This window comes from Nothobranchius furzeri, chromosome 10 (assembly GCF_043380555.1).
Source record: "Nothobranchius furzeri strain GRZ-AD chromosome 10, NfurGRZ-RIMD1, whole genome shotgun sequence".
Classification (NCBI taxonomy): Eukaryota; Metazoa; Chordata; class Actinopteri; order Cyprinodontiformes; family Nothobranchiidae; genus Nothobranchius; species Nothobranchius furzeri.
In genome coordinates this window covers 53,408,412-53,430,089 of record NC_091750.1, presented here as the reverse complement: position 1 = coordinate 53,430,089, position 21,678 = coordinate 53,408,412, and the positions used below count along the sequence as shown (strand labels likewise).

General features: G+C 40.1%; 2 protein-coding genes across 3 annotated transcripts; both read right to left on the bottom strand.

Moving 5' to 3' along the window:
- Window positions 1-774: 774 nt before the first annotated feature.
- On the bottom strand, window positions 775-14,303 carry tm7sf2 (transmembrane 7 superfamily member 2). 2 transcript variants are annotated; one of them, XM_070555765.1, is made up of 12 exons: window positions 14,216-14,230; window positions 13,675-13,715; window positions 12,502-12,584; window positions 11,806-12,002; window positions 9,087-9,141; window positions 8,623-8,817; window positions 8,047-8,150; window positions 7,179-7,298; window positions 6,916-7,084; window positions 6,757-6,837; window positions 6,548-6,670; window positions 775-1,425 (listed from the first exon to the last, which is right to left on the bottom strand). In XM_070555765.1, exons 3-12 carry the CDS (start codon window positions 12,572-12,574, stop codon window positions 1,265-1,267), a joined length of 1,278 nt encoding a protein of 425 aa, XP_070411866.1. In that variant the 5' UTR covers window positions 12,575-12,584; window positions 13,675-13,715; window positions 14,216-14,230; the 3' UTR covers window positions 775-1,264. The 2 variants fall into 2 exon arrangements, with proteins under 2 accessions (XP_070411866.1, XP_015816695.3); XM_015961209.3 differs by lacking the exon at window positions 13,675-13,715 and having other exon boundaries at window positions 14,216-14,303.
- Window positions 14,304-14,531: 228 nt separating this feature from the next.
- Window positions 14,532-19,364, bottom strand: vps51 (VPS51 subunit of GARP complex). Its single transcript, XM_015961206.3, has 11 exons — window positions 19,004-19,364; window positions 18,710-18,839; window positions 18,477-18,623; window positions 18,178-18,397; window positions 17,191-18,085; window positions 16,868-17,083; window positions 16,702-16,785; window positions 16,468-16,602; window positions 16,264-16,385; window positions 16,053-16,140; window positions 14,532-15,188 (listed from the first exon to the last, which is right to left on the bottom strand). The coding sequence occupies exons 1-11, from the start codon at window positions 19,187-19,189 to the stop codon at window positions 14,928-14,930; spliced, it is 2,484 nt and encodes an 827-aa protein (XP_015816692.3). The 5' UTR covers window positions 19,190-19,364; the 3' UTR covers window positions 14,532-14,927.
- Between the last annotated feature and the right edge of the window lie 2,314 nt (window positions 19,365-21,678).

Here is a 21,678-nt window from a genome sequence, read left to right as displayed (position 1 = left end):
AAGACAAGGGTATCGTAGAAGTACACAGCCAGTAAGCCAACAGCAGCCTTCCCTTTTGTGAGTCAAGATGGGTGAGTCCATGAATGTTAAATGGATACTTTGCAACTTTTTTATATTTCTAAATAATTGCCTTGAGCATATGTGCTCAAATGAAAGTTTACAGAGTTAAGGAAATGTTACTCAGACCCCCTCCACCCTCTGTGGCCAGAATATGCATTTGCAACTTCAGAGTGCCGGTCTGGTCTGTTTGGGCTCAAAAAAAAAATTGAGCTGACAGACTTGGTGCTGCAGTTTGGTTCCAGTATATTTCCTGCATGTTTTGATTCATTTTATTTAGGGATGAATCAATCCTGTAGACACTAACGAAGGCTGGGGAGACGTTTCAGCTGTTGAACGCACAGCGAGGAGAGAAGTTTCACTTTTGGTTCTACTAAATGGACACTAGGGGGTGCTAAAAGCAAGCCCAAACTGCCCAGTCTCCCTTTAAGTGACAGTGTGATGTAGATCTGTCAGGCTTTTCAAATCCTAGCGTTTCACCGTCTATTTTCCATCAGGTGTAGGAGACAATGAGGATGACTAGAGCTACTAGCTGAAACATGTAAGGTAAACAAATAATTTTTAGTAAACTGTGTAAGAAATTTTAAAAAATGGAGGAGACTATTTTCACGTTCAGTCTGCATGAAAAACTCAGAGTGACCGATTATAATCACAAATAAGATTTTACAAATGTTTTTTTCAGTGTTCCACTTCTTTAAAAAATTAAGACACAAAATATATACATTAAGTATTTATTCAAATATGCATTAAACTCAGCATCACGTCACCACAAAGACCATGTAATACAAAGACTGGAACATTTTTATGTCATTGAAAAGGCACTGATAATCACAGACTGAACCTTCAGAAAGGCTTAAAAACAGAACAAAACAATTAACTCTTTCATGCACAAAATCTTAAAATTCAGTTATTTTATTTCTCCTATAAGTGTCTAAAGGTTTGGAATGAAAGTAAATTTAAAAAAAAAATTTTTTTTATGTGCGTATAAAGTGAAGGATCCACTCAGGAGGACTTGTATGTGCACACGTACTGTACACGAACGGGCTAATTAGACCTAAAGTTATAAATCAGGATCCTTCAGGTTTTCAGAAAAAGTAGCCCCCTTCAAATTTTGTCTGTGTAAAAAAAAAAAAAAAAAACATCTTAAAAATGAAAAGGAGAGGCAGTTGAGTGTCAGTTTAGCTCCCAGCGACTTCCTGTGTCCTTTTCAGTAAATATAAGGGAAAATCCTGTAGGGGACCCGGCGGCAGTAAGTGTCCCACGCCTGTCCATATTTGGCCCTGCACTGCCTCTCGTCACGGGCCTCCCGGTGAATCAGCAGGACGGTGAAGTAAACAATGTAGAAGTATGGCAAAATGTGTGAGAATCCTAAAGAGGAAGAAGCAGATTGTAATGAGGATAAGTGACCCAGGACTCCACATTGTTATAAAAGAGAAACCCACACCTCCGTTTACAACTGACATGAGCGTGCATGAGGCGAACTGCACCCAACAAGCTGTAATCAAGTGTTCAGCCTCCTCTGCACAAAGCTCAACATTTCCTTCCCGCTGTACAAAAGCTGAGCGGTGAATAGATGTTTGATTACTCCCGTAATGCTCGGTGTTGATTCATCTCAACGGTCATCCCCCTTTGGAGGCTGTACTTACAGCTTTTGTCTGTGTGCCATTGTTTGATCTCAGCCTTTGTCGGTGCAGCTCTCGTCTATCTGTAACATGCTGTCAGGATGTTCTTTTTCTAAGTGCACAAATCCTCAGTTTATGATTTCTGCAGCCGGATTTGAGGCAGGAACTGCCTTATGCGTCTTGGTTGCAAAAGGCAGCTCCACCAGTGAGTCATTTTAAGGCAGAATAACAATGAGAGGTACAAGTGTCAGCTGTAACAATGGTCTGACAGTCACTATTTCAGGGAACAGGAAAAATACATCGTGATTTAAACCAGTCAGAATCAATATCTAATAAATATGGACTATTGTTGGGCAACTGTATTGAGTCATAAAGATAATTCATAAACATTTGAAAATGCTGTACAACATTTTAAAATGCCTTAAAACAAAGGAAAGTTTGGTTAGGTGGGAATAAATCAGATGTTTGTACAGATCTCAGAATTCGCAGCACCCTGGATCATTTCACTAAATATGTTATAACATTCAGATTCATTTGAGAATTTAAATACGAAAAATATATTTTCAAAAACAATATAATTTCTTACAGGCATCCTTGCCTTCTTTTCTTGCATAAAAGTGAAGCTAAAATATAATTTTTAACAATTGCTGCACAGGGATGAGGAGCTGAAAGTCACAATTCAAAAAGTAACAACTAAATGTATTAGAATATTTACATTGTAATGTAAAGTAACAAGGTATCTGAAAAAACTCAGTCAACACTTGAAAAAAAATTGTGAGAAAAATATCCTGTTTGCATGGTGGGGGCGGAGCACAACACTTGTACTGGATCCAGCCACTAGGGGGCACTTCAAGTCCTTTGGACTTTGGCTTCTGCATTGCAAAATTTGTTTTCAAAGTTGTTGGTGATTAAATGACACGATTTTTGCAATCCATCACTTCTAACTGGAAACAGTAGGACAGAGGCCAAACCTAGTAACTTCTGACTTCTAATCGGCAGACAAACGGGTAGAAAACGTGCCTGAACCTGATCATGCGTGTGTTTGACCCATTAGGATGAAGCCGGAGTACCTGGAGACAACCCATACATGCATGGGGAGGATGAACTAACTCCATGAAGAAACCCCACAGCTGAGATTTGAACCAGTAGCTTTCTTGCTGCGAGGCAACAGTGCTACCATGCAGCTTTGCATTTCTCACCACGTTTTAGCTAATTGTTTTGATTTTCCACTCAGTGCTCCAGCTCCCAGCTGGAGGATGAACTTAGCTGAAGAATGAGATTGCATTCACTGCTGACTTCTATTGCTAGTTTCTGTATGGCGACCAGGGGAATAAGACATTTTTGATGATTAGTTTTCAGTTTGATGATAAATGAGCCAAATGCACCTGCATCAGAGGTGAAGGACAGGATTATTTAGATGTTTTTGATGGAGAAAATGCAGTTACCACTATATTTAGAATGGGAGGACGATTGCTGTGTGCAGGCAGCTGAGGTTGACTGAGAGATGAGGAACAGATGGGTGAGGCACCGGGGAGCTGAGAGGAGGCAGTGACACAGGAACTGGAGAAAGAGCGTCTAATCTAAAGAAAGGCAGCGCACCTATAATTACTGGAGCCTATCTTTAACATCTTCAATGTTAAAAAATATATAGTTTTACACATGTTTCACTATTAATTCTCATCCTGCAGCTCAGGGACGTTTCTCTTTGCAGCTGAGATGTCTAGAAATCGACTTCTAGTGTCTCAAACATTCATGACAACTTAAATTCAGCCTGATGTTAGTGTGGTAAAAGTCTGTAGCCACTTTAAATAGGTTATGACAAACTGAAATGTGATTCAACAGTAGATTTCTACTTAAAAGAGAGGGAGGTTTGATGGTCCCTAACATGACTGAGACGCAAAAGCTGTCTGGTTTAAGTAGCTGCATTGGTCTCCATGCTGGATTTAATCAATACATGAAACCAAAAGGTTTTTGCACAACATGCAACAATAGGTCCGCCAGGTAGTGAAAATCTTTATAACACAAAAGTTCAGGCATCAATATCAGCCACCTCTGGAGGGGTATGACAAACAAAAGCTCCGATCACAAAGAAGATAACGGTACCATGTGTGTGTGTGTGTGTGTTAATTATCTCATTTGAAAAATGCCTTAATTATCACTTAATAGAGTGGACAACAGTGCTGATGTCTGGTACAAAGAACCAAAAGGTCACTAATCTGGTCTATTTTCTCCCTCTAAAAGAATAAAGCATCAAAAAAAAAAAAAAAAAACGCAAAAAGAACAGAGAAACGACAGATCGAGATCAACTGGAAAACTTTCTGATGCAGGTCTTGACCCAGGAGAGAACCACCACGCACGGCCTCAAATAGGAAACCGCTCACCAGAGCGATGGGAGCCAGAAGCACTGTGACCAGAATAAAGTGGAGCAACATCACTGCTAAGAAGAAGAAGAAGAAGAAAATATCATTTCTATAGCACCTCTCAAGATAAAAATCACGAGGCGCTTCACAAAAACAAAAACAAAAAATATAAAAAATTGTAAAAATATAAAAAAGCATTTAGAAAATGTTTAAAAATATATTTAAAATGAGCAAGAATAAGCAATTGCGATTTAAAAGAAAAAATGTTAAGAAAGAGAGAGAGTGAATAGGAAAGAGGGAAATCAGTGGATCCTGAGGAAGGTGGAATAGGTGGGGAGAGAAGAAGAAAGAGAGAGTGGTGAAGAAGGTCATACAAAAAAAGAGGCACGAATATAACAACCTGACCAAAAACAAATAACCCCAAACAGATAAATAAATAAGCCAAGTCTAGTTTTCATCTTTCTCATGCTGGATGTTTTCTACGTGCCTGTGAAAAATCTACTTAGAAAAAAAAAACTGAAAACAAAATTCTGTCAAATTAACTTTCATTTAAGGTCTTTTTTGTTTAATATTTACAACAAAAATATTTATAGCTCATTGAGTTTTAGCCATTTTTGGGTTATACTGGTTACCTGTGGCCATACTGATGCAGGCAAAAACATCATGTGATAATAACAGACAGATAATAATGAGTTATTTTTAAAGGAATTAAATAACCCTCAGATGTTTACTAGTCTCATCAACTTTATTACATTTTATGAATACAAAATATTTTATTTGACAATCTAATCTATTAAATGGTTATAACACAGATGTTGTTTTTTAAACTTTGTTTGACTGGATCTACTCTTGTTCTCTGTCCGTTTCAGAATCCAATTTAAACTTTACTGATTATTTCCGGCACCGACTTCTTTGTCAGATATTTTTTTGGCACCATCACCTTCCAACTGGAGCTGTGAGGTCTACAAGTCAGGTGCTACTGGACTGGAAACCGAGGTGACAGAGGTTGTTCTGATCTGTGGATTTTTCTACAGATAACTCAGACTATTAGTTATTTTAAATTGCTGCTTAATTTTCACTGGTGTTTATTTGAACTAACTAACTAACTTGGCTTTTAATGAGCGAGCTTCATTTTTTTGCTCATTTGTTTTATGTGATCTCGTTTTGTTAAAGTTTGTACTAATTAATCACTTTTATTAAATGTTTTTAACAACATTTTGGTCAATAGGTATTAGAACGAATCTGGCAATGATATTTATCACAATACATGGGAGATGATACAATAAAAAGGACAAAATTTAATAGGACAACTCAGGTCAGAAGCTTCCAAGACACATCCAGTGTTACCGTGAGATCTCGGTATTCCGACAGAATGAAGGCAGTAAAAACGAATACCACCTAGCAGTCAGAAGTTGAATTACACCACGGTAGACAGTTTGCATCTGAATTCTCAAAAAAAAAAAAAAATTTATACACAGATTTTAAATAGCCATTCAGAATCATAACATGAAAAATTGTGATATATGAGTGTAACAATATTTTGTTGCATCCCTATCGGTCAATTAAAAATGTTTAATGTTCTATAGAAATGAGCTTTGACTTCACTTCCTGGATTCAAAAATTTGGGAGAGTTTGTAGAGCTGTTGTTTTGGGAGTCTTCAGCCACAAAGCAGTTAAAACTTTTTTTTAAAGAATCAAATGAACTTAAAATGAAAAGTAATAACCATAAAAATAATAGCCATTTCAGTTAATTGAGACAGTTAAAATTAAAATATACATATGAAATTACTATAATTATTAAACGTAAATATGGCTGAATATGATTTATTTCCTAACCTGGCAATTATTTCTCATGATTTCATTCACTTTAAAATAAAGCACCTCTCAGCATTCTTTCTCAATTTTTCTAAACCACGGGTCTGGTGAGCTGGTCTCTGACTACAAATGATAACATTTTTTCGATTTTGCAAACGAAGAAGGGAGCTCCCTACTGCCCAAAAGTACCCAGGTGGGTACATTATGGATTCCTGGAATCATTGGAAGATTATGTGCCTCTCACTGCTTTCCACGGGAGGCTCTGAAGATGTTTATATATTTGGATTCATAACTACCAGTTTCCTGCTGTTTGAAGCTGGCGGCTACCAGGTGTGTCAGAAACATTTGGAGCTGACAGGGGCTACTGGCAGGTCTCCTGACCTCAGAGAAGGTGCATGCTGTGCTTTGAACTCCAACCCTAACCCTCCCCTTCTCTCCCAGATGTGAACCATCTTTCTCTTATCTTCTCCCAGCAGCAAAAAAGCACCATGAACTAGCTGCTCTCATAGCCTGCCTGAACCTGTTTTGTCTATGTGTTTGTGTGTATCTTGGGTCGTGCTGTGAAGTTAAATTTCGTTGTGGTTCAATGACAATAAAGTTGATACTGATTTTGATAATACAGCCTCCCTGTGTTTGGATTTGCCCTGTGAGGCCAGGGTGCAACATCAGCAGAAAGCCTTTAGGCCATCTTACCGCACGGCAGAGACCACGCCAGAGCCATGAGAAGGTCGCCGAGGTAATTAGGATGACGAACAAAACCCCACCAGCCAGACACAAGCAGCCGTTTCCCCATCGCCGTGGCAATAGTCTCCAAACCTGTTGATTTTTATTTTGTATCGTTTGTGAAATTTTACAAATAAAAAACTCTGAAAAGACAGATTCAACAATAAAAAATAGAAGACCTGCTACACTCGGGTGAGTCGGGTCTCTTCTGAACTGGTTCTTCTGTGAGTTTGACTTTCTAAAGATATAATATCCGATTCCTGATGGCAAACAGAAACACGTTCATTATGAACTAATATTACTTTAGTGTTCTTCATCCTGAGGAGGAAGATATTCACCATTCAGCGCTACTATTGCTGCTGCTTTAAGGAGAGTCAGAGCCTGTGGGTGCCCAACCAGGAAGGCTGCCTGCAGACTGTATGTGAAGGGGACCCAGGCTAGGTCACCAAAGACCAGCATGAAACCAAAACCATCATGAACAATGTCCATGGTTGACAGAACTGCCTCCTAGTAAACAACACACAGGAAAATTGAAAAATTAGATTTTTTCATAATAAAACTGTAATCTAAATCCTTTTGATGAGGCTACCGCCCCGGTCACCTCGTTCCACAGAGCATCGGCCACATAGAGCAGCTGGAAACTGTTGACCAAGATCATGGCGAGAGAGGGAGATCCTCGAAGCTCCACCTCCTTCATCAGCATCCCGAGGTTAATGACCACCTGGGGGGATGTGAATATTAATGAATATCAGAGTAATTAACCCTCCCTTCCTGAGACACCGAAGTGATCAAGTGGTGCAGATTCACTAAAAACAAACATTTTTGTTCTTATTTCATTCCCAGCTTCAACTCATTATGTTTGGGATTTCTCAGCATTTATAAAATGCTGAATGTTAAAAGTAAGGAATTATAACAAATCCCACACACTGTCTGGAGCCAGTTGGTGGAAGGTTTTTCTGTGCTCTCCTACGCATCCTGCTTTAAGACATTCAAAATGTGCAGAAGCTTTAGCTGTTTTACTGTAGAAGCAGAGAGGCAAAGGAAACTGTTTCTCTTCCGTCTGATTTCATTCTTACTCGTCAGATAAAATCAAGTCTTGTAAAGTTAATGGGAACCTTGTAAGTACAAACCCCTGATTCTTACAGATAAATCTACGTTCTGTCTGCTGATGCAGATACAAATAATGATGCTGCACCAGTGCCCTAAAATAAATCTGTCTCTGTGCCGGGTCATTAGGGAAAGCAAAGCTTCTGATTTGGGCTGTGTCAAACTCAGACTGAAATTAGCCCACAGGAGAGCAACAGCGCCACCCGATGGTCAAACTAAAACACCCAGTTACCTAAATAATGACCATTTGGTGTAATTATGGCATTTTCCCCCCCTGAAATTTTCAACTGAAAGCTGAGAAAATGAACGTCTCTGTATTTCTGATGAGTGACACAATGGTATGTTTTAGTGGTTTAACTCACCCAGCCAATCAGACCTGGTCTGAGTTCACACATATATTTTAAATCAAAGTTTCCAATTCGTGGGTTTAGCTCCCGCCCGATGAAGAAGTCATACAAGGGATTTCCTTCAAAAACATGAAGCAAGAAAATATTAAACAAACCATCTGGGGGTTTAGTGTTAAGGAAAACACTTCACAGAATAAAGAACAATTAAATAAATCGTATATATATGCAGCTCATTACAACAGCTCCCATCACATTCATTCTATTTTGCTTATTTTACTTCGTGCAGCCCATCGGGCAACTCTGACTTCATAAACGGTTCTTTTAGTTAGCCCTTGTAAAAATATTCATTGCAGAATAATCTTATGCTGCCTGCATCTTTCTGGATGTGCTCTGCCTGAGGATACAGCAGAGCTGGAACAGCAAGGTCAGCGTTCGCTGTGAGCGTCTGAAGAACTTGGCTGTTAGATAATCACCCACAGGAATACCCAAATCCAGTAAACGCCCAAAGCAGGCATTGAAATGCATGACGGGTAGCCTGTAGCTGCGTGTTCATGTTGATTATTTCTTTATTAATACACATTGCCTTCTCACCTGTGTTTCCCCCCAGGGCCAAAGCATGGTAGGGAGCCCAAAAAGAGCGTACGTAGAGGTAGATGGAGAGCAGGAACGACGCAGCTATGGCAGACGCTGCCAGAGGCAACAGCAGTTCAAACAGATATCCGATAGGAACCCCGAGCCCCAGCAACAACACCAGCAACACAGAGCTGGCACACAGACTGTGAAAACCTCGGGGAGGGAAGCAAATAAAACTAAATGCCAGAGCCCACGGGAGAGAGAGAAGCAAACATGAGGCTAAAACATGTAAATAAAGTAAACTTCTGCACAAACAGACAAACGTGAACTATGAATTTGCACTTTAAATACAAGCTGTGAACTATTGCAGCTACAGTACTATAAAACATTTCACACTTAAGTTATGACTACAAATAAAATCTGTTTCGTCGACACATGCAGATTAAAGTATGAAAACAAGCCAAACTCAAACAAAACAATACCATTTATGGGATACTGGAGGCGTGTTCCATCCCTCAGCGTTAGTCCTTCAGATACCTGCAGACAAACATTCATCAGGCTGACTAGTTACCGAGTAGTAGAGTTATATTACAGCATCACAGAGGCAGTCAAAGTAGAGTTGATTAAGTAAAATTTATAACAGCTAAAGTACAAAATATATAATGACATAAATGTTATTACTTTACCCACTTTGCTGCCTCACCTCAATACGTTGCTTTGGATAAAAGCATCTATCATGTATATCAGCATAAAATAAGCAAAATAAATGAAAATAAAATGACTAATTTTGCTCTTGCTGTGGACATTAAAGGGTTAAGCTTGTTCTAAGCTGCATCTCAGCATCTCACTGCACTAGTCAGTCAATCAACAAAGCTGAAAGTTCCTTACATTAAAGAGAAATTAGGTGCCATATGCAGACATGACTCATCGCATTTTCCTGTTCCAGCTCAGACGATATTTCATTTTAAAACATTTATATTTTCAGATCTCTTCAAATGGATTTCTGTGAAAAGAGTTATGAATAAGTAATTTCCAGTTGCTGGAATAAAAACATGAATTCTAATTAGATTGACGTGCTAATGACTATAGGTGGAACCAAAACATCTAGATTAAAGTGTCCTCACAGCTCATGCTAACATTATTTTATTTGTGCCTGATCTTTATCCTTTGAGGTAAGTCTGTGACACTTTAACACTTCAACGGAAAGTAGCTAGGTGATGACACACACTAATTTGCATATCGATGACCTCATGATGTCTTATACCTTGGAGTGCTGCTAAAAATAGGCACTTGGAAATAATTTCTGATTGCTTTACAGCTGGATAGGTCACCATAAAGATAAATCTTATTCTAAAGGAATTTTGCTGGTAAGAGACCTTGCTGTGTGAGAGAGTGAGATCAACCAAGAAAAGTTTATGATTGGTCAGTCGATGTAGCATGACCAAATCTGCCTCTTTAGATAAAGTTGCTTTACAACAACATAAAAAACAATAAACAACATAACAATGGGAGAAAATTAATAGCTTTTAATGTTTTTGTCAGGGATGTCTATTAGTGAAATTCGGGCGATATGATACGTATCACGATACAGGGGAGACGATACGATATATCACGATATATTGCCATACATTCAGCCAGACGATATTAGCGATTATTAAGACAGAATTTATTGTAGCAAAATTGCATAAACAGTCCAAACTGATATGTAACAGGATGAACATGAGGTATCTGAACCATAATTGAGAGATTTACATTTCAATGGTGGAAAAACAAAACCCGCTGCACACTGCTGCCAACTAGCAGCCGGCTTTTGAATTTCACCAAAAATAAATAAATAAATAAATACACAAATGTTTGCATGAAAATTCTTCCAAAAATTCCATACACAGCTTTTGAATATCGATATAATATCGCAGGAAAATATACCACTATATATTGTCATAACAATATTTTCTTTCATCCCTAATTTTTATGGTGTGGTTTATATTGTGAATAATGTGTTAAACCCTGATTTGAAGAAAATCCTGAATCGAACCGAAATTGCAATTTCTCCTAGAAAAATCGCAATAAATTTTTTTTCTAAAATCGGTCAGCCCTAGCCCGAAATCCATTTTGCAAATGGCCTCTCTGTTATTAGCTGTTACATTATCTGTCCAGTTAAAACTAATCGATTTCTCTAGGCTTTTTAAAGCCATCTACTGGTAATAATTGTTCACAGAAACCATTTCCATTTATGATGACAGGGGGTGCTGTTCAGCAAAGGGTGGCCGGTATATATTAAATGTATTAAAACTAAAAACACAGCAAAAAATAAAGGGACCCAAAAATATGATCACTCTCATTCAAGAGACACAATAAATAAATATTTTATCAGATATAATTCGACCGGAAAAGGGTGGCTTGCCACCTCCGGGTCGGGGGAGAGGTCCTACCTCAAGTGGAGGAGTTTAAGTATCTCGGGGTCTTGTTCACGAGTGGGGGTAGGAGGGATCGGGAGATCGACAGGCGGATTGGTTCGGCGTCTGCAGTGATGCGGACGCTGAGCCGATCTGTCGTGGGGAAGAGGGAGCTGAGCCAGAAAGCCAGGCTCTCGATTTACCGGTCGATCTACGTCCCAATCCTCACCTATGGTCATGAGCTTTGGGTAATGACCGAAAGAACGAGATCGCGGCTACAAGCGGCCGAAATGAGTTTCCTCCGTAGGGTGGCCGGGCTCAGCTTTAGAGATAGGGTGAGGAGCTCGGACATTCGGGAGGGACTCGGAGTAGAACCGCTGCTCCTCCGGATCGAAAGGAGCCAGTTGAGGTGGTTTGGGCATCTGGTCAGGATGCCTCCTGGACGCCTCCCCGGGGAGGTGTTTCGGGCATGTCCTGCCGGCAGAAGGCCCCCGGGTCGACCCAGGACACGTTGGAGAGGTTACATCTCCAATCTGGTCCGGGAACGCCTTGGGGTCCTGCCGGAGGAGCTGGTGGACAAGGCCGGGGAGAGGACGGCCTGGAGCTCCCTAATTGGGATGCTGCCCCCGCGACCCGGATGAGCGGAGGAAGACGAAGACGACGAAGACGAAGACGATATAATTCTTCCACAATCTCACAGAATGTCTGCATAACACACTGAGCATACATGCAATCATGCACTATTTATTTAGGACGCAACAGGAGGGGAAAAAATCCTAAATAAGTTAACAAAATGTTTTGATACCTTTCCAAATGGCATAAAATAGAGGAGGGTGTGCAGACCGATCCATCCCAACAGAATCACAGGGGCCAGAGGGTCCCACAGCTGATCAGTGGAGGGGAGCTGAGGGGGCCACTGGAGCACACTGGCTTCAGGAGACCGACTCACACAGATCAGGAAGAGTACCGTCAATGGAAGAAAAAATGGAATGCATACAGCGCCTGAGAGATGAATCCAGATAAAACAAGATGGCAGGATAACCAAAAAACCAAACAAACTACTGCAGCTCTATATCATTTACCCTTGACACCATTGTAACTTCTTTCATTTTACATAAATTAATACTTGAATATAACCAGCAACATGTAGAGAAGATTTCCTGCTCAAATGTATGTTTTTGTCAACAGAAACTTGAAAATAAAAATTGACAGCAATGTAAAAATGTGTAAAATCACATTAACTGTGGATTTTAGGAGTGAGTAATGCACTTTGGTTTTGTCTGATCACTCCTGCCAGTGTAAACTCTATTTCTACAAACTAAAACTTATATGCATGTTTCTTTATTGTTGTTGTATTTTTTTAATTGAATGAAATAAATATAAGGGAAAAAAAGGCCTTTCAGTTAGATTGAAAATTATTATATACCCACAGTTTAAAATAGTCAATAAACTATTTTAAATACAGGCCATGGTGTTGATTTTTTTTATTTTTATTTTTTACCTAGGGTTCCTCCGAACTCCCTTTCTGTATCTTGAGACAGTTTTTGTTTCAGTGCTTTGCTGTTTGGTCCCATTTTTGAGCACCTGTCAAAAAAAAATAAAGAAAAAAATAATAAAAAGATCTATGATCATCAGTAAAATTAAACAATCTGAGACGTGATAAACAGTATTTAAGTAGTGAAACAATGAAGTAAAATTAGCATAAAGTGGCAGTTCAGTAAAAGTAATTTTCTATGACATCAATGGTGAACATTAAAGGGATACTCCACCTCAAAGTTAAATTTGTCTATCACCACATTCCCCAGAGTTAGATTAGTGAGAAGAAAAAAAAAGCATTTTGTAACCAGCGCAGTAATTCTCCTGGTCTGCTTTTGCCTAGTATAAACAATGGAAGTGAATGGGAACTAGTAGCATTTTGGTTGCAAATGACTCAATAATGATACCAATTATTCTCGTTGAGCTCAATAAACATATTGACTGCAAATGAAAAGTAAGAAGTAACACGAAGGATTTGCGGGAGCTGATTTAGACTTGGGGCTATATTACGACAAAGCACAGCTGTAACCCGCCTCTGCATTAGCCTGGCCTAGACTCCTCCTCTGTTTAATTCTGCACAGAGAAAGGGTCTGGGAACTCTCCTATTCAAATAACCCCACCCCCTGAGAATTCTAACCGAGCCAGTCAGCGCTGAGTAGCGTACGTCACACACCACAACGCCGAGTTTGTCATAAACATGGCGACTGAACCGGAGTTAGCTGCGGCTCTTTCCTCTGTTCTAAATGCCTTGAATGTCTTTAAAACAACAAGTAGAAGCGCCAAAAGCATTTCTTCTAATAAAAAAAAAAGATGTTTGCGCCATTGCCAGACGCTATTTTCATCTACAGCTAAAAAACTACAGCGTTGCGTGGTGCAGTCGGCATTTCCGTTTTCTGATTGGTTATTTTTGAGCTGGCTAGTCCCGCCCCTCAAGTGCCTCTGCCTGTGAGTTACCAGACCCTTTCCCTGTGCAGGATTAAACAGAGGACAGTCTGGCAGGCCAGACTACCTCTGCATGGCACATGGACATAACTCACCTGTCAAGAATAACTTATACTTCATAAATTTATACCGTGAGACAACTTTTATCCACTGTTACTGTGAATAATAAACTAAGTTAATAAAAAGTAATTTTTACTTTTTCTGAAAGAAAGAACCAGAACCTCTAAGCACCAATTCCTACAGGAAATAAAAAAAAATCTGTTAGGATACTTTATTTTTATCTCAGAATCACAATTTTCAAAATAATTAGATATGTTTTCTTAATTTTTTATCTTGTTAATTATCTGTGAGCCACAATTATCTGTGAGCCAAAATTTGTAAAACAGGTCTGAGCAAAAAGTCGACAGCTGGTACTGGTTCATAAAATCAGAACTGGTTCATTTCTAATCATGTTAATGATTTATTGCATAATGGAGCTTTAAGTAATGTTCATGCACATTTAAACCATAAATCTATAACTTCTACTGTGCAGAATTAAACAGAGGAGGAGTCTGGCAGCATGATTTACATTTGTAAAAATTTTATTTAATTTTTGTCTCGATCAAGTCAAAACTCCTCATCAAAGTTTAAAAGTCCACACACACACACACACGGAGTGCTTTACATATTTACCTTTCTAACATGTTCAAGAACCATAGAGAGATGAGTTCTTATAGTTTGTAAATAAAAACGCTTACCGGTGTAGTTCGCTACGGAGAAGTGGACATTAGAGCCTGTCCTCTGTGTCCACATCGTAGCTTACGCACGAACCCGCCCACAGTACGTTTTTTCCCTCTCAACAAATCAGAATCGTGAAAGGTCATCAGAAGAGGGTGGGGCAAACCGGCCCCAGCCAATTAGACGCGCTGGTCAGGTGGTAACAGATTGACAGAAATCCTTGACTGCCACCTAACTTTAAACTCCACCTCATGTTGTTGAAACCTTAATTTGACACAAATGACACAAAATTGGAAAAAAAAAAAAAAAAGAAAAGAAAAAAAAAAGTGTGAAACCCAGGATTAAACTTGTTTATTCAAGACACATCTAAACCATTTCTCACCAGTAAACGTTTCTACATTCAGACACAAACACAAACAAATCATTTATAATCAAAGTGCTGGATTTAGTGTTATTAGAAATAAAATAAAGGTCGGCTAATTATTCAGAGGAAAAGGTTAATTGATCTTTAGTCTTTAATATTTTCTCATCAATACTAAGGTTTGCAATGATTAATATTTTTGATCATTATCAATGAAATTATCAATTAGTTCTTCAATATTTTATAGTTTAAATATGAAAATGTCAATTTTAACTCTAAGCAAGCTTAAATTAATGCAATTTTTTTTTGACTAGTAGAAAACCTTTTGCTGTTAGGGCAGAAAAATGTTTTAAAGCTGGATGAACTGTCCCTTAACCTCTTTCACAGATGACTTCAATCACACTTTGTTCCATCGGAGAAGGGTCCAAGCAGCGGTGAGCGGAGCTTCCCACGATTTCATCCAGCAGGAAGTGTACAAGATTCTCGTCAGACACAAAGCGCCACAAATACATCTGCAGGTAGTGACAGTCCACCTGGATCTGCTGCAGACCGTAGCGGCCAAAAGTGCGCAGCCGGACACATTCCAGAAAGGTTTTCAAACTGATTTTGATGATTCCTGTCATCACAGAGACCTGGAGCAGAGGGAACGTGTGTGGGTGAGAAAAAGAAAATACAAAAGCTGCAAATACAAAAACTCAGAGTAAAGTCTAACAGAACATGCCCAGTGCTTGTACTCTGAAGTGTGTTTCATTGTGGACAGCTTCATGAGCAGCCTCTGTTCAGAGAAATAGAGCTTCCACCCTCAAGACTCAGTGAGTTTACATGAGCATCAGAAAACCAAACTTCCACCCTAAATAGACTGACGTCAGCAGATACCGGTAACTTAAGGAAGTGACGAGACCGCAGAAGCGGTCTTCTGATAAAATAAGGTAAACTAGGACAAAGACTCATAGTTTATTACTTTAGATCGACCTGGATCGACGTAGATGTGCATGTAAACACACTGACTGATGAGCTAACAGCTAGTCTAACTGCAGCCAAGACCAAAACGTTAGCCTTAAAATAACAAAAATCTGCTAAATTTGATTTATTATGTTTGATGTGACATCATTTTAAATATTTACAGTCAGTTCTGCATTACATGGTTGTTGACATCTATGGGTCAAGTCTGGCAAGAATTTTTCAATATTTCTGCCAAACCAGCCACGCAATGTGAAACTGACAGCTGTGTAAAGGGTTTAAAAGTAACGGTGGCGGCATGAATGGATGCAGTTAAGTTGCACGCGAGGGAAGCAAGAAGCAACATTAGCATGTGGAAAAGTTCTCAAAATCCCCACTTACAGATTTAAAAGTTTACTTGATGAGCCATCTACCGGTGAAGCAGAACAGGGTCAGGCGCTCACTTATCAACGTTCCCCACAGATGGAGAGTTCTCTGATTGTGTAATTAGCATCAAAAGCTGCACACTACACACAAAGCTTTAGAGGAGTACTCACCTTGTTGAACTCCACTGAGCTGAATATGTCGATCCTCTCAGAAAACAGCTTGTGTATGTTGCTCAGCAGGTTGGTATCCATTGGAGCACTGCAGGTAAACAAAAGTCTGAATTATCTAATCAAACAAAGTTGGAATAGGTTTGAAAAAAAGAAGATATTAATTTTTCCTTCACATGCTGGTGTTTGTAGTCTGGGTGAGATGCCACGTTACCTTGGAGTGTAGCTGGCGGCGTAGCGGGCTTGCTGCCTGGAGCTACTATAGACAGAAAAGGTCCTTTTGCTGGAGTCGCTGCTGTGAGCCTTCCTCACACCTTCTTCATACAACAGACCCACCTAATGTAGAGGACGTTGAGAAAACAGGCTGTTACAATTACGAAAGCAAGAAAACTGTGAAAAGTCGCCTCGGCAGAGTCACCTGAACATCAATTGACGTGGTGTCCTCTACTACCCTCTTCATGACAGCACGGACGTTCCGTGGCTCGATGGTGTTAACCCAGTCGCGCGTTTCAACACTCTTCCTTAACATCTGGGAGATGATCAGACCCTGAACCTGGACCAAACAAGACATATTATTACTAGGCACTCATAAGGCTCTAGACTCTAAACTGTTTTACTTGTTAATCATAAAAAGGAAAAGAAACAAACCCACCTTGACATAATGATTGAGTAGTTTCTGTGCCGCCTCTCTGGCTTCTGCGCACAAAGCTGTGACCGGTGTTATGGGACTGTGGTGCTGGAGGATAAAAACGAAACGTGAGCAGAACCATTCAGGACAGTAAAAAAGCACAGTGCTTTGGTTAATGGTGGTGTAAAACCTGCACAAGGAACTGTTCGTCTGTGAGTGTGAGGATGTAGGAGATGGTGGACGTTTCAAAGTCCAAACAGAGCCGGGACAGCAGCAACAGAAGGGCTGGAGGAGTGGAACCTCCTTTGTCTCCCGCGCTTTCACAAAAGTTGCGAGAGGACTGGCACACAAACTTGATGAAGCTCACCACCAGACTCTCGCGCACACCTTGGCTGCAGAATTCCCCCTGGGAGGAGGAGGAGAGAAAGAAAGAAAAATAGCAGCCACATCCACAAAAGTGCAGAATCAAGGCACAGAATTATCGAACCGGCTGGTTTAAAGGGGAACACTCACCTTGAAGTACGGCTTATTGGAGAACGTGATGTCCTTAGCTGTGAAGAGGTGAACCGACGCCAGCACCGACTTAATCTGGTTGAGAATAGAAGCTGACAAAGAAGAGAGCAGCTCTGGTAGGCTAGCTGGTGCATCTCTACCCGTGACAGGTCCACCTAGATGTGCTGCACCTCCAGCCACAGAGAGCCGAGGCGTCGCCAAGGCCTGTCTCACATCCGTCAGGCTGTCCATGTAGAAGTTCTGCAGGGCACACAGGTACTGCTTCACACGCTCTGTAGCTGCTCTTATGACAATTTCTGTCCCCCTGTTGGGCACCGCCGAGCCTGGCAGCAGTTTGGACACAGCCTGTAGCCTGCGGTGGAAGCGGTCGAGTGCACGGACCAGGAGGGAGTTATCACTAACCCCTTTCTCTTCCTGTATCCTCCTCTCAACGAGTGAGAAATACCGGGTGGTCAAATCATCCACAAAGGTGTGCAGCTTACCATTTGCCATCTGAAGGATGTTCTTTGAAGCTAGTTCCCCTGTCTGAGCATGGTTGATGAACAGTTCTTGATAGGATGTAATCACTAAACATAAGCTGCTCACAAATTCATTGCATCCTCTGTCTATGAACTCCAAGATGTCTGTGTTCAAGGTGGGAGACGACAGAGAGCTCATCTTAGGGGAGTTATCAGTCGGAGATCCAGAGGACATGTTACCTGAGGATCTGCGTGTAGATGCTTCTTTCTTTGAAGCTGGGTAGGGTTTTATCTCTGCTTCTAGGCTCTGGAGATCTAACTCGAGTCGAGACCGGGCATGGCTCAGGAATTTATCACAGAGCTCCTCTGCAGGCTCGTCCAATTGAAGGAGCAGCTCCACACACTCAGACAAATCTTTGGCACTCGTACCGCCATCCCTTTGTGCACAGGAGAAAAGAAAGCCAGAGATCTCATAGGCAGCTCTTTATAATTAAATCAGTTTTTTGCAAATGGGTTAGGAAATTGGCACCTGAATTTCTGTCGAAGCTCCTGAGCGAGCTTCTCCATGATGGCGTGACAGTCATCCTGAATTCCCTTGAAGGAGGGCAGATGGCTGTACTGCTGCAGCACGCAGCGTGCACGCCGGTGGAAGCTCACTGCCTGAGCATACGCCTGCAGCTCCAGACACTTGTTCAACCTCGCAGGCAGCTCAAACAGAAACTGAAGCTTCCTTAGCAGCATGTGGACCCCTAACATGGAACATGACGAGAGGAACAAGCATGAACAAAGTCTCTGAAGAACAATCCAAAAGACAATTTGCAGTCTAACCTGAGAGTTTGGTGATCTGTGCATGCTGATCTTGGAGCGTCCCGCTGATCCGAGCACTAAAGTCAGTGATTGCCGCCATGTTTGTAGACAGGCAGTCCATTTCGTCTTCCATCTTTTTGAAATCATTCTTCATCTTTCTTATGGTGTCTAGCAAAAATAAAATAAAAACATGATTGCACACATCCAGGTTATGACTGAAGCAGATGTGTGTGTGTGTGTGATGCTCCACTTACCTGTAGCAGATATGAATTTATTGTAGTTTTCATAGACCAGGGTCTGCATGTCGCTGTCCAAAGAGCGGATCTGCTTCACCATGCAGGTCTCTTGGTCCATCAACTCAGCAAGAGAGCACTCCTTTCTGAGCTGTAATAGGACACAGATCAGTCAAAGATCATTTATAACTCACATTCAGGATACAAAATAAAATAAAATCCCCAATGATCATATGGAATTCTTTAACTACAGCCACACAGACTATGTCTAAAACATGACAACACTTAAAGCCAACAGCTGATATCTCACAGCACCTTGTTAAGGTACAGCTCCGGGTCAAAATGCGGCCCGTTGATGTCGCAGGGATTCAGAGACTCCGGTTGCTCTGGGGCCTTTCCTTCTTCATTCAGCCCGTAGTAAAGCTTCAGCATGCCGTGCACCTTTCGCCTCCTCCCCGACTCCTCCGACATCGCCACTGAGCCGTCCGCGTCGACATCCATACTGAACTCCGGCCAGCTGACAAACGGAACAAGGACACAGGCGACAGCTTATATCTTCAATTATATCTTATGTCAGTTTAACTCCACTATCTGCACTAAATAACGAGTATTTGTGGCGTGAATATGCGAAAAATAAGACTATTTTTCTCTCAAATAAAAGCAGATGATTGTTAGCCTTATTTCCGCGTTTGTAGCCAATCCAAGGTAACGTTCTCCGAAAGTCAGCGTAATCGGTCGTGCAGTACTAATACGCATGCGCGACAGCAGTTCACTTCCGCTATGGTCTTTTTTCCCCGTTTGTACAGCTATTGTTCATCAAAACATTAAATATCAACATAAGTATTAAACAAAAAACACGAAATCTTTACTGAATTACACATAATAAAAAGATGAACAATTGTTACTAATATCGCTGATATTTGTGTTGTTTTTCTCTTTGCTGATCAGCGCTTTGAGGAAAAGGTATATTTTTGTTGTGATTTATATTATTTTCTCAGTGAAAAATTCAAAGCAATCAATACACATAATTTCAATCCCGCTCTTGCATTTGTTTGCACATTAATTGATCTATTGACATACTATAATTCATTTTATTTCAATCCACCATATACATACTACTTACAAACAACATAAAATGAACAAATGCATCTGATATAGGTGACAAAGTATTTCATTTAATGGTAAAATAAATCTACAAGTATGAGTGAACAAAACAAATACTGATGAAGGAAAAGTTGAGTCATGAAATCAGAATAACATTGAGGTTTGGCTTCATTATTCAGTACTTGGGCTTTAGGTAGTGGCGTAACAAACACATCATGAGGGGAAAATTTCTGGATTTTACTATCAAATACTTAAACAGCAGAAATGATAAGACTGCAATGCACTTTTTAACATCAGTAGAAATGGATAATGCATTAGTTAGTTAACTGTGTGGGAAATAAATAAAAAAAATACATTTTTGACCACATCCAAGTGAGTACAAACAAAAAGGCACTTTAACCTTCTGCAGAGTAGCAGCTTGAAAGGGCAGGGTTCTATTTGACCATACTCTTCACTGTTATATACACAAACAAGAAATATGTAGAGAGTAAAAATATTCTTTCAAAAGTTCATAATCAATATAAAACAGCCTGATGATGAAAAAAATGTGTGTTAGTATTAACAGTGCAACATCCTCTGTGTATCATGCTGGAATGCCTATTCTACAATGAGACATGCATAGTGTAGGTTAGCAACAACACACAGACCTGCTGCAGTTTACAGACAGTAGTTGGGCTTAAAGCATGGAAAAATAACATTCTGTTGTTTGTATAATGAGATGAACCAGGGAGATCCTGACGCTGATCAGACATGTAGAAGGGAGCATAACAGAGGTGTGATCTTCTCGTCACAATCGTTTACCGAGAGGAGCCAGATTAATAAACATCTGAGTTCAAAAAGTGAACAAATGCCTCTAAAGGTAACATTCCGACGCAGCAGGTTCGCTTTACCGTGGAGACTCAACAGCACGATGACCTGAGCTGTATGCATGGTTTCTGCCCAGTGAAAATGTCACCAACAAAAACTTCTGTAGAACTTGTAAATAGTCAAATTACAAAACAGTAACAAAATGTCAGCTTTTTACGAACACTAGGGCCCATTATTAACACGTCCACTGTGCAAGACAAATGCATGTTCTGGTTACAAAGATCTAAAAGGCTAGCCAAAACAGAGTTCACTTTAGCTACGTGTCAAACGTTGCATCAGTTTTCTAAATAGTGATCAATGTTTGGTTTTAAAACACAAGATCAAACCAGCCAGATCAAAGTTTTGTATTGCTTAAATTCCTTACATTTATTTGTATTTTTATTATTTCTGGAGATCTTTAAAATAATCAGTTTTCACAATAAGCCAAATATCCCATCGCAACCAACTACAAATCTCAAGTTTTCAGAACCAATTTAACTGAAAGTACTTACAAAAATCCTCCACAACACAGCCAGGGTGCCTCCATAACACCTGGTGTCTACCAGTGCTGTTACCCATTGGCTCTGCTTTCATGACAAGGCACAGCAGTTAGAAAAAGCAGAATAGTGTCGACACTCGTTCTGACCGCCCCCTAAAATCTGTTTGTCATGCTGTGGGACGGCCGCTGAGAGGTTTACAGTTTGGAGAAGTTCAATGTTATACAAAGACATATTGCAACATTCTTGACAGTAAATAAGCCCAAAAGAGGTAACGTAGAGGTTAAGCTCCTCTGAAGTAGAACACATCTGTAGAAGCCAAAGTCTCGTCTGAATTAAAGATGATCATGTGAAGGATTTTCTCATAAAGCCACTTCAGTTCAGCCTTCAGAATAGGAGTTTTAGAAAGATCGTGTTTTTTTTCACATTACTGTACTTTCATTATGCACATGGCTTCAGGATAAATATAGCCACTCGTATTTGGTCCTTTGTATGTTAATACACTTAAAGACAAAAAAAAAACATCCGGACTTCTCATAGAAG

What these genes read in the sequence shown, in the direction of transcription:
- tm7sf2 (XM_015961209.3), bottom strand. Translation starts at nt 12,574, where the DNA reads ATGGGACCAAACAGCAAAGCACTGAAACAAAAACTGTCTCAAGATACA. An exon ending in CCTCCAGTATCCCATAAATG is followed by an intron (nt 8,818 to 9,086) that starts GTATTGTTTTGT and finishes TCCCTCCCCGAG; the next exon opens with GTTTTCACAGTCTGTGTGCC. An exon ending in GGCCCTGGGGGGAAACACAG is followed by an intron (nt 8,151 to 8,622) that starts GTGAGAAGGCAA and finishes ATGTTTTTGAAG; the next exon opens with GAAATCCCTTGTATGACTTC.
- vps51 (XM_015961206.3), bottom strand. Translation starts at nt 19,189, where the DNA reads ATGGATGTCGACGCGGACGGCTCAGTGGCGATGTCGGAGGAGTCGGGG. An exon ending in CCACGTCAATTGATGTTCAG is followed by an intron (nt 16,386 to 16,467) that starts GTGACTCTGCCG and finishes CCTCTACATTAG; the next exon opens with GTGGGTCTGTTGTATGAAGA. An exon ending in GCCGCCAGCTACACTCCAAG is followed by an intron (nt 16,141 to 16,263) that starts GTAACGTGGCAT and finishes GTTTACCTGCAG; the next exon opens with TGCTCCAATGGATACCAACC.